Here is a 13,081-nt window from a genome sequence, read left to right as displayed (position 1 = left end):
ATTTTTCCTATGCATCTTAGCTTAGTTTTCCTCACTTTTACACATGTGAAAACAATGGGTTAGGCGCGGCCATCTTGTGCTAATCGTATCCGTTGCTGCATCGCCGTAAGTTCAAGTGCGCTGGCGGCAAGAATACAGATCGCCCGCCCCTGAAGCTGACATCACTAGTCCAAACGATATGCTCCACCTATTTTCATGACGTTCGTGGCCAGCATAGCCAAACGTGCCCAGTCATCACCCAGCCATAACATCACTTAACACAGAAACAGGAAGATAAAACACGCATCCTCTCACAGCACGTAGCTTTTCTTTCTTGTCCCAAATAGGATAGGAAAACATAATTTTTTAAGAAAACTTCAATAGTCTGCATAGTGGTGGTGTGCCTTCTTCGGCTATGTAGGCCAAGCATCAAGAGTTTTCTTGGCAGCAGCAGTTCTCCACCTCGGTTGGCATGACCTTGCAACGATTGCAGGTGCACCAGGTAGAAACGTCTTCCATGCGACTAGGCTCATGCTCCAGTGATTCATCTTCCCTACTGTCGTCCGATTCCCCATAGTTTCTGCATCTTTCTCTTTCCATTAGTTCCTCCTCTGAATACTCAGGCTCGTACTGGTAGGGCTGTATTGTTGCCATTATACGACAAATATTAAAATATAACGCAAGTAACAACTGAAATTAGTTCTGCTAGTGTAAGTACCTGTTCGCAGGGGCTTCGTACTAGGAAGATGGCTGAACAGAGCAGAAACGAGTCACGGGTGATCTAAACAAACTACAGTGAAATGAATGAAAAAGCAACTCCAATGTTGTCTGTTCAGAAAGCGTCTGTTTATACTTGTTGAGGAAAGAGGCGTCCTGGCATTTCCATGGAGACACGTCAATAGCTTGCGCACAGAGAACGTTGACACGAGACATGCATTGGCGTTGTGAAAAGGGCCGTACACGTCTAGTGATGTCAGTTCAGGGGGGCGGGTGATCTGTATTCTTGCTGCAAGCGCACTTGAACTTAGGGCGATGCCTCAAGGGATAGCACAAGATGGCCACGCCCAGCCCGTTGTTTACACATGTGTAAAAGTTAGGAAAGCTAAGGTAAGACGCATAGGAAATCTTTTGAAGATCGATTAGAGTACACTTAAAAATACATGCCCCAATGATTGGCACAATACAGTTTTTGAGCGAACTTACCCTTTAAGACAATTTGTCTATAATCTCTTATAAAGCATTGACAGCACCAGCAAGAGCTACTACAAATCACGTCTTGTGTCTTCAGGGAATACTCTTCTTGTTTTCTTATGGAATATAGAATAAATAATCCTTTAGCTTGTTTCTCAAAATAGATCCACTGTTCGGGGCCATTTCTTACTGGCATTGGCAAGGCAACGTACTTCAGTTGCTGCACGAAATGGAAAACTCGTGCATATAAATGGCCCTTAGGAAGACCCCATCATGGGTATTTTCCTGCTTAAACCAAGCGTTGCATTTAATTTTGGAATAAGGCTCTGGATTTCGACTTCACTGTTGTCAGAGGCAGGTTCTCCCCGTCCTCATAACACCACAATTAGGACTGAAAGTAAAGATAGATGATCGGATCCAAATGGATCAGTGCCTTTCCCAGGGTCACCAATTAAGCTGTCATCACCCATGGAATAGCCCACTGGATCCTGTCTGTAGAATGTATGGTTGTAATTGCAAAACCAATAAATTAAATGTCTGGACTAAAGTCACTTCTTTCTCTTGCAGCTGCTTAGTGCCATGGTAGCCAAGCTCGGAAATCGTGAAGACCCTCTTCCCCAAGAAGCCTTTGAAGGAGTTGATGAAGATGAATGGGTACGAGAACTGCTGCGCAATGCAAAATTGAGGGCAGTTATGGCTGAAGGCAACAAAAATGATGAAGGTGGCAGCGGCTGAATGGATGGAGGATGTTGGGAGATGATGAAGAGGTTGTGGATGGTGTGGGGGGTATTACTGCAAAATATCACAGACCATCAATGCAAAGCCGAAAATACAGATTTTTAACAACACCATTTCACAGCATATATATGTTGAGGGGAATGGGTTGCGTGAATAACAAATGCAGGAGGTATGGGTGGTTGCAGGGGGTCTCCCCCGCATATATATGCAGAGAAATGGGGTAAAAGAAAAAGAATCTGCATATTCGGCTGCACAGTAATGGATTTGATATTTTCACATAGTTCCGCTGTGGGGTTGAGGATGCTAGCGGTTGGAAAACTGTAGGGGGAGGAAGTGGAGGGCATCATGGAAGTGGTAGACTGTAACAGGGATCTCTAATTTGGTGGTGAAACCATGATACTGAGGGGTTAGAGGAGGCTTGGGAGGTGCGAAAATGCTAATGGAGAATGTGAGGGCCTTCGAGAATGATGAAGGTATTTGATAGTGTGGAGTTTGATAAGGTGTGGATGATTTTGAAGAAGTTGTGAACCTCGAAGGGCTGAATATTCCTAATGGTGCTTAGGACCATAAATTGCTGGAGGATGCAAGAAGACTGGACGGCATAGAGCAGGAAGGACTGAGATCACTGATTGGGGAGTGGCGAAGGAGATGTTGGGAGAATACTGAAAGGAGAGAGGAGGCTGAAGAGGTTTTGGATGATGACAACTTGACCATGCTGAGGGGCTTTAGGATGTATGGTGGGGAACTTGAGGAGCACACTGTGGAGTTGGAGGACAAAGGGGCTTGACATCTGAAGTACAATAAAATGAATGGTTGGATAATGAGGTAGTGGAGCATGCAAAGGTGGTGGAGTGGCAGGAGGAGATGAAGGAGGGGAGGGCACTAAAGGTGTGAAGAACACTAAAGCTAACAACTGTTAGCAAGTAGGCTCTGCACTGGAGATGCAGATGCTCGTGGTAAGGAGGACACTTGATGACTGTAGAATGCTCATTTGAAGGACTTTCAGGGTTAGAGGGTGTGTGTGGGTGGATGTCATTGAGGCAGAGGGATGAAGGTGAGCATTTATTTGAAACACAAGGTGTCAGATGCTTAGTGAGTAGGGGACATAGGGATGGACATTTCTGATGGGGTGTACACTAATCGGTTAGAGGACATTGAGTGTGTGGATGTCATTGAGGAAGCCATTTAACAGGTTTACTGCATTGGGGTACTTAAAAGGTTGGGAAGAAGGCAATACTCATGAGATTGATGCTCCCTGAGAATGGTATGGGTTACTTTCACTCCACCTCCCCTAAAATGTCAGCTTGTATCAACAAAACGTACAAACCGTGCACTTGCCTTATTTATTTGTTGCCGTCCATTCACAATGTGTACTTTTTTCCCTAGGACTAGCAACAAAGAGGCAGTTCCACACATACAGGACCAGAATCTCCTCTCCCCTCCTCCTACCGGACCAGAATCTCCTCTCCTCGCCTTGGACATGCCTCAAATTTCAATCCTCAGGCTGGGGATTCCCTCTGCCATTAATGTAATGCTGCCTTGCATTCGATTGGACACCATTTGGGTGTGAAGATATATTCCAGGAAAACTACTTACTTTCACAACTCTGGAGTACATTGGTTTGTGAATTCCTGTCCCAGAGAGGACATTTATGATGCTGCTTCAACTGAAAAACGCATGCCCGTGGCATGCGTGCACGCAAGGTCTTACATGATGTTTAATGCTTTGAACACGTTCATGTTTATTGATAGATAATGCACACTGCAAGCCCAGTTGCCTCTTGGCACTACATTGCCAGAATGAGCCAGGTGTGAAAAGAACACAAAGTGTTGACAGCCTCCGAGAAGAAGCAACAAAATTGGGTCTGGATACAATAAGAGGAAACCTGTGAAGATCAAGTGAACAAAATCGAAGCGAGACATAAGGAGGCTTAAGGGTGTACCAATCTTTGTAGATTCCATTACTGGAGCAACAATGTACAGCGTTTACATTATGTTCAACGTTTTAGGTCGACAAAGGGGTCCATCTTCAGACAGAAGTTAATATTTAGAAGACATCTATTCAAGGAGAACATAACTGGGGGTGATTGGCTGGTCAATTCTGGGGCTCTAACGCTTAAGTAATGAGCATTGCACCTAGGATATTCCAATGTAAGCCTGTAGATACTATTTAGCAGCACTGCAGCTTGAGAACAACCGGGCAGGCTTAGAGCATACACTGCCTTACATATCTATCACTGCAAGGTGGTAATTTTTGCTGACAGTCTAGCGACTGAAGCTGTGTTTTTTCCACTCTGCAGCGGCATAGTGCAGCTTAGCATGGTACCATAGTAACTGTGATATGGCTCGATAGCTCTGTTTAAAGCACTGCAGAACTGGACATTGCATCTCTGGCGGGGCATGCTAGACCTGCATGCTGCAATTATGGTGCAGTGCTGAAGATCAGGGGCAACAAATGCTTGATAAACCCATTTTTTAAAATAAAACTGTAATAGTAAACATCCTTGCGTAGTCAACAAAGGAAAGCGGTGCTATTTTGTATAATTACAAATCTCCAGTTACACCATGAATCAATTGCCTTGACTCTAACTTCTCATTAAAAAATATGAGGATTTTTCTTTTTTTTAAAAATTATAGTAATTGAGCGCCCAAATCTTTGAGGCACACGTTGCACAGATCAGATGTGCGTTCTGGTGGCAAATTGTGCATGTTCACAAATTGGACATGCCAATTATTGAAGGAGCCAGAGAGATGTGGAAGATATTCACAGCCAGGCCCTACTTTCAGATCTACGTGGCGCACCCCTGAAACTTCGATTTGTATAGTTTCCTGGTGATGTGTGGGTGGACGAACGGGAGCACACTGATGTGGCAGGCCCCCGGCCACTTACCCTGATATGCAGCGGATTCTGAGGACTCTGAATAACTTTATTTTCATGTCTACCTGTGATAAAGGGGTAGAAATAAAAATAGACCAGGCATGACCATTGCTGTACTGGTCAAAACCAAAGCAGCAGTGTCTGAAATGGCACTATTCTGATTTGTCTCTTTCCTAACTAAGGATAGGCTAAGAGAGAGGCTATGGCCCCGTGTACATGTGGCAGAATTAGGGGCTCCCCAATAATACCTGCCTCACTAATGGGGACACCTTGACATGCACAGAATAACATCCCTCTTCAGATTTCGCACTCGTGTGTACTGATCTGTTGAGATACATGGAAGAGTTTCCCTTCATGACTCGGAGCAGGCTCCATTTACGCCCCTTTGCCGTCATCATCATCCTCTGTGAACTCAGTCATCATGTCCCAGGTGCCACTTTCTCTGTACAGTGTAAACATAGGTCCAGGTCACATATGCAAGACAAACTCTATTCTTTTTTAACAGCAGGCACAATACATAGAGGGCATGTGCCATAATCATGTAGCCAGTACTGTAGCTAATGATCCATTGAATTTGGAGGACAAAATCACTGCAAATATTGAATAGTGCATTAGCTTTTGAGACCACATCGCTCCCTTCTTCAGATGCTATGGAGAAGCAAAGATGTAAGTAGAACCCAATGCCACATCGCGTCACCTCCAGGTGCATAAACTCCATAATGATTGATGCCCATGCGCTTAAAGTTTAGTGACTCACAAAGTATAAGACCCCACAAGCATCAATGGTGCATGTTTTTAACATTACCGTTCACTAGCACAATGAAGACACGAATGTTGTATGAACTTCTTGGATAGAGCCATTACTTAGTGAAGTCTATAGCACAATTGCTATACTATGCAGAGTACAGACATGCATTGACCTGCTTCTATATGTTTGTAATGCCCCTGATCAGCCTTTTGATGTCCATCAATTTGCAGGATCTTTTGATGTTCAGTTTCGAAGTATCCATTTTCTGTGCACGTATCCTCATCGGTCCGTAGTTGGCTGCTGCCCCTTACTCACTATCCATTTTTTCATCTCTGTTATGTTTGTACTTTAAGGGAAACTTCTCTTACTGGCAGGCGTTAGCCATTGTAAAGTATGCCCAATGAAATGTCAGCAGTGGGAGTTATTTCAATTTCATGAAAATGGAGGGAGATTAAAACGGTTTGCAATGACATGAATTCTAGAACACGCTGCACTGATCACTTAAGGATTATCTTCGTCAGAGTGACCCCCTCACAGGAAATAAAAAGAAAATGCACACAGCACGTCACACTAGGTATAATGATGCTGATCAGTAGGAGAATGGGGGAAACCTACTACAGATGTGGCACACCCATATTGTTGTTGTATCCCATCCACAAGGGTCGCAAAGCGCCCGTGATGTTAAGACATGAAGACTTATTGGCAACCTGATGACAGACCCTTCACGGAAGCACCAAACCAGGTTCTAGAGTGAACAGGACCATAGAGTTGACAAACTCAGAGCCACGTTACTCCTCGTGGCTCAATGCACTAAAGTCTGGGAACACAGATATCACCTGCTCATGCCTACGTGGAAGATGCCCATGCAACAAGCTCAAGATGCCAGCGAGTAAAAGATTAATAGAAGCGCGACCCCATGCAGGAGAGTTTTGTGCCCAAATTGGCCTCTGTCCACAGAGCAGATGCATTGTCAATCAACAAAGGACAGCTTGAGTATGGTTCCTGGTTCTCAGAAAAACCAACTAGAATGACTGAGTAATGGGATCCAGCATAACCCCAGCCCGGCGAAGCACACAGCCTTAACGGCAGGCAAGCTTGCCTGTTTTAGATGATGGATGCACCCTCATGCTACAAATAATGTGATGAAAAAGAGGGGCACAGACAATGATAACGTATTGCATAGTTACAAGCTGCTCATTCTCCATTTGTGTTTATTTGCTTGCTTGTATTCACAACGTTGAAAACGGCAATGCTGACCAGAGCGAACTATCAGGAGCAGCACATCTGATGATACAGAAATGTTGGCATCTGTCAATTGGATATCTGAAGGTACTATTCAGATGCTCGATAGTCCAATAAATACTTGATCTTTGCACCTCGTTGCTTCTTTTAATAAGGCAGCCCAGAAAGCCTTGTTACTAATACGACCATCTCCCTCCCCTTTCTGGCTTATGGAAACTGCATAATACCGAGGTGAGACACCAGGAAAGAAAGTATGGGAAGGGTCAAGCTGGAACGAAACAGACTATATAAAGAGAGACACCCGACCTACTCTGCACTAATTAAGTGAGAACAATGTATTTTAAGACTCACAGGGGTTATAAACCTGTATAACCTCTTAGTTTTGCTATCAATATATTGAAATGACCCTATCAGAAGAGCTATTATTCTTAAACAATTTTTATTTACATACAGTTTTCGTTAAAACAAGTATAAAAAAAAATATAGTCTTTATCACAATACAAAAGTTATTTGTCATAAAGTGTTAAGTGCAACCAATGAAAGTGACGAGCAATATTCATTAAACACATATTTGTATCAATCTGAAACTCATACTAAAACAGAGAGCAGTGGCTCACACATATCTGCTACCCAACATATGGAAACTGCCAGCACAATAGCAGGACTTTTGCAAGCCACTCCCAGTTATCATTTGTGCTTGAGAGCCTCTGCTTCACCCGTGAGGGAACAAAATCGAAATCCCGGCGTGAACAAGGCGATACCGCTTAACAATTGCAAACTAGCCCTCTGCAACGCTAGAGTACATGTGAGGTGTAATACAAAACTCGGCTCAACCCAGCCTTTACAAGAAGAGCCCACTGCCACTTGATGTTAGGTGAGGGCAGGTGAGTAGCTGAGAAAACAAAGGACCCCACAAATGGAGCAGACACCCCTTTTGCTTCAGCTGTGTTCATGATACACCACACTTGGATCCATGACTCCTTGTTGCACTGGGATGTCTGAGACAAAGTGACATTCTGAAAGGGAATTGAATCCCTCTTACCAGTGGTCATCCAGCAGCATGTTTCTCCCTCTGGGTGTTAAGAGTATCCAAGTTCCTTCCATTAATGGACACTTTTTACCAAGGACTGCTAGGGTTTGCGCCTGATAATACAAGATTATTCCATTTGCCCAATGTTCACTTGAATTACAGCCACTACCTCAAAATTAAACCATGGTGACTATCATCGGAAAAACATAGCCACCGTTGGGCAAACCAAACCATTGTGTGATTTGACAATGGTCATAAAAATAGCACACTTCCTGCTTGGATAGTTTAGAGGAACTGTTGCATCAGAGACTGCATGTGGATAGTGCTGTAGATGAAGTATGACCGATTTGACCTATTTACTGCATTTGGCCTATAACGCTGCAGGATCATACACCCCAGATGAAGAATGAATTGAACTGCAGACACATTATTACCATAAAATACTGTAGGCTACAGATAGTCTATAGCAGTGACAACCCCTGCAGAGCCACCCATCAGTGATGCAGCACAGTGCTGCAGGGGTAGTCTAACACTGCAGATCTGTTTACCTCCGATGGGGTACAGTGCTGGAGTACTGAAGAAGTGTATGCTGTGTCTGTGCCATGGTCCTTCCACCTGGATATCTTTAAATATCAAGTGTGTTTATATGGCATTTTTAAGGCATCTGACTGCCATTGTTATGGCCTTGAACTGCTTAGGTTGTCTTTGAATGTAGTAGACCGTAGGCTGGCCATTACATGACTAACTGTACATTATATTGCAGGAAACAACAATTGCTTTGTTGGAGATTACTAGTATTATAACATTATCTTTAGGAGTTTTTTGTTGAGTGGGGAGTACTGTATGTTTAACTGTGCCAGTACATTTAGTGATTGCTGGCATGAAAACTAAATTTGGGTTGTTGTATTCAGCCAGGTGTTATGGGATCCCGTGCTAAAAGTTGATATAAGCATAACTATATATCCCAAAACAACTGATTGCATGTATGGGCTCGGTGATTGACAGGAATACATTTTCATGCAGTATGCATAATTTTAATATATCACAGGAAAGCTGTACATTACATTGCAAGAAAAAGTCCATTGCTTTGTATAAGAACCGAATTTGGTTCTTGGACATGGCCCAACCAAGATGGGAACATTGCGCTAGAGGTATAGCGAGCAAAGAGAGTTAAGAGGAGACCCTCCTGAAACCACTCATTCCAGCTGTAGGCTCCGTGATTAAAAGGAATTGAATTTAATGCAGGATGGATAATTGCATCATTTTTTATAGCATGGGACGTTGCCTTGAAAAACATACAGGGTATTTCTGCTCTCCGAGCTATCTCAGGGACTAGTAGTCCTTTCCAGTTCTTATTCTGATGCCTTTTACTAATGCAAAATCTGCCTTTGGAAGCATCTGCGCTATGCGGCTGCCCATTTTCCTTTTGTAAAAAAATGTGTGGGGCCCGCACAGATGGGTGTCTGATCTGTAAGGTCTCATGCACTATGCTTAGTGCTGGACCTGTATCCTAATGCATGTGGATGTGAATACTGTGGGGAAAGATTCATAGGTTCCACAAAAACACGATCCATAAACTTCCCAATGTACAGGCTTCTATAAGAATGCTACCTCCCCTTCTGCCAGCAGTCTTTAGGTAGATGGGTTTTGAACATAATTATGGAAAATACAGATGCATCAAGATGAGAACTGATTAATAGGCCGCCAGTGCCCTATAATCAGATCAATGCAGTAACAGTTTCACACAAACCTGAGATTGATGCTTTCTGACCATTCCTTATATTTGAAAATTGTCCGTTTCCTCCTACGATGTTCTAACTGAAGTATGTACCTTGTGAAATAAACGTTTGTAAGATTCCATCCTCTCGCCTGTCACTTTTTATCAGAGCTGAAGGGTATGTCTTTTGCCTCACGGTGACACTAATTTATATCTAGCACACTGATCCGTTGAAGGTTGCGGTCACCGTTTCTCTGCCAGTTACCAATAGCCACTTCACTGAAAGATTTGGCAGCCCTTCTGGTATTCCTAGCAGAGAGTGGATGTTTAAGTGTGTGTGTAGAGAGTGTGAGTACTTCAGTCCCACCAGAGGTCATCCCACTGAGTTGATTGTGTCCCGAGTAACCAAAGACATCAAATCCTTCGGAATATGATTAATCATGTGCTGCATTGTTAGTAACAGGGAAGCTCTGGCGCTGCTAGTGGGGTGTCTGCTTTTTATGCAAGATAACTGGGCCCTGGCATTCCTGTACCTGGTATAAGAACTACCCCTGATCCAACTTCTACCTATCTGTGAGAGAAATCATTCCTCCCACATAGCTGCCATCAGAGGTTTTTCATCCGCCAGGGGGTGCCATGCAACTATGCGTCGGTTCCGCCGGACTCCAATATGCATTGATGACGCTGCATGTGATTTCACAGGCAATATATATGGAGTTATTAGTGTCTCATGACCTCAGTTCCTTTTTTCTGAACAGTCATTACACTGCTCATAAACGTCACTAACATTTTCTAAATTTACTGTGTCATAATGAATCCCAAGATATGGGCTTTAAGCTATGTAGGGACTCCTCGAGGCAGATCGCAGTCACCAACACCCACATGAGGTGTCTTTACTGCCTGGGGAAGGAACCTGATTGGGTAGAGCCCCAGTCCAGGTGCTGTTTGCAGAGCAAGGGTTCATTGCGCAAGGATAAGCTGCCAGAGGCTCCTTTTCAGACTGCGCCTGTTCAGTGCCATGTATAATATTCAGTTATTTATATAGCGCTCTTTCCCCATTTGTATGGCCTCAATGCACTTTGTGGCTCGAACGCCTTCGGTTACTGCAGTCAATGAGTTGAGATTCTAATAGTTTAGATTAAGAGATGCGTGTGTGCATTTTCGCCGGTTTGGGATTTAGGTGGCTGGCTAGGCTCCATTAAGCAGCCCAAAGGTCAGGCACATGGGTGGGTGCTGTTGGTGGTTTATGATAGAGTGCTATTGTTGAAGATTAAATTTGTGCCCAGCTATATGCCATATCATAGACCAAATTTTCTTTCGTTGGTAGTCGCTCTTTGGAAGTGGCAGAGGTGTTGAGGTACATCACGGGTTTCCATGTGGACGGCTATGTGCGCTGCTAGACTGGAATGACATAGCCATACCTGCATTCTATTGTGCATGGATGTTTGGCCGTGCCTTTGGCCTGTGTCCACAGAGGTGGTGTAAGGTATATGTACCGTATACTTTAATGTAGTTTGGCCGCAGCGTTCTTTTTTCTCTGTGGACGGCATGGCCTCATTGTTCGTGGTCTCTCTGGAGTGAAAGTCTGAGCAGCAAGGGTAAGAGAGGTTTATTGCGGTGTGCCTACAAGAATGCTGCCGGCTTCCCTGGTGTATTTATCAGGTAGGAATGTTGTTGTGCATGGGACGATAGGATGAGGAGTAAGGTTTATTGCGGTGTGCCTCAGCAAATGCTGCTGGCTTCCCTGCAGTATTTATCAGGTCAGAGTGCTGTTGTGCATGGGGCCGATGGTTTGTCAAGTTGAGCAGCTGCGGACACTGCCGGTATCCGTGCTGTAGTTGGTGTATCGGGATGTTGGGTTCAGCAATGGAGTTTAGACAGGGGCAGGGGTTCAAGAGGACATTGGAAAAAGCTAGGTTTTTATGGCCTTCTGAATTTCAGGTGGTTTTCAGTATTGCAAATGTGTAGGGGTAGTAAGTTCCAGATAATCAGCACTTGGACAGCGAATGAGAATCCGCCCAGCCTGGAGGAGTTGTGAAGTGGGACACTAGGCGATATACTGTGTGAGATCTGAGACTCCTTAAGGGCTGGGAGCACTGGATTTTGTCCTGAAGGAATTTCTGTGCCGGTGCTGTGGAAGGCGTTGTGGGTGATGCACATGGCTTTAAAGGTAGTGCGTCGACCAATCAGGGGCCAATGGAGGACTTTTAGTGTGGGGCTGATGTGGTCTCTGTTAATGAGCATGTGTGCGGCCGCGTTTTGGATTCTTTGGCGTTTCCTTAGTTGAAACGCTGGAGCGACTCGGTAGAAGCAGTTTGCGTAGCCTAGGCGGGACAGGATGATGGAGTTGATGGCCGAGAAGCGGTGAGTATAGGTGAGGTAAGGGAAGAGACACCTGAGAATCCGTAGATGGAAGAAACAGGTTTTAGATACAGAGGTGGTGTGTTGGGTGAGGGATGAGTCTGTGTCCAATGTGCATCCAAGATGTTTTTACCATGTTTGAAGTTGCTGGTCCTAGGGATTAAGGCCATGGAATCGGTTGTGGAAGGAGGGCTGTTTTCCCGCAAACTAGGATTTCAGTTTTCCCAGGGTTGAGGATGAGGTGGTTGATCGTCATCCAGTGGTCACTATCCGAGAGGCATGATGACAGGTCTGGACTGCCAGAGCCTGGAGATTTTGGGATTTTAAGGATGATCTGGGTGTCGTCTGCATAGTTGTAGCAAGTAAGATTGTGTGAGTAGATGATTGCGGTCAGGGGTTTTAGGTAGAAGTTGGAGATTAGGGGATATAGGGATGCTGCTTGTGGGACACCTTTTCTTACTGGTCGTGAGGTGGATGTGAACAGGTGGTGGTGCATGTTTTGTGAGTGATTTGAGACAAAAGAGGAGATCCATGAGAGGGCTGTTTTTCTAATTCTTAGTGTTTGTACCCTCTCTAGTAGGATAGTGTGATTGATGGTATCGAAAGGCTGCGGAGAGGTCCAGGAGGATGAGTACAGCGCAGCCTTCTGCATCAGCTGTTCTTTTTAGGTCGTCCCAGATTCTATTCCTCTGAGCGGCCTGAAGCCTGATTGCGCAGGATCTAGGAGGTTGTTGGCTTCAATGAATAGGCCAAGCTGCTTGTATACTGCACGGTCCATGAGTTTGGCAATGAAGCATGTGTTGAAGATTGGCCGGTAGTTTCGGGGGAGGAGTGGGTTGAGTGTTGTATTTTTAGGCCTCTGGGAAAGATCCTGATGTGAGTGAGTGGTTGAGGATTGTGCGTGTGATGCTACCTGCACAGGTTGAGGCTAGGATGTTTGTGGCAGATTTCTCAGAGGAAGTTATTCAACGACCAGGAAGATGCCCTTTCTACAGTTCTGATTCAACAAAGTTCTGTTCAAAGAAATAGAAAAATATTTTTCAACCACTGTGTCTTTCTCAGAGATACCCCAGTTGGTTGATAACTCAAAACAAGCTAATGTCTACCACAATACCCCGTTTGAAAGGATGGTTGTTTTGCTTCCCAAAACACATGTGCAAAATCAAATGCAATTGTTCTGTTACCATGTAACGCTTTC

At 44.4% G+C, this 13,081-nt stretch overlaps 1 protein-coding gene across 1 annotated transcript in view; it reads left to right on the top strand.

The window, feature by feature from the left end:
• The window catches only part of CORO7 (coronin 7), a 1,792,839-nt gene extending 1,783,174 nt beyond the window's left edge, over positions 1 to 9,665 (top strand). Inside the window, exons 26-27 of the mRNA XM_069646849.1 lie at positions 1,738 to 1,824; positions 3,295 to 9,665. Of these exons, the coding sequence (XP_069502950.1) occupies positions 1,738 to 1,824; positions 3,295 to 3,300 (93 nt within the window). The 3' untranslated portion in view covers positions 3,301 to 9,665. The remainder of the gene's footprint in view (positions 1 to 1,737; positions 1,825 to 3,294) is intronic.
• The last annotated feature ends 3,416 nt before the right edge of the window (positions 9,666 to 13,081 follow it).

Source organism: Ambystoma mexicanum, chromosome 2q, assembly GCF_040938575.1.
Source record: "Ambystoma mexicanum isolate Mex_15411 chromosome 2q, UKY_AmexF1_1, whole genome shotgun sequence".
Taxonomy (NCBI): Eukaryota; Metazoa; Chordata; class Amphibia; order Caudata; family Ambystomatidae; genus Ambystoma; species Ambystoma mexicanum.
This window is presented reverse-complemented; position numbering and strand designations above follow the sequence as displayed.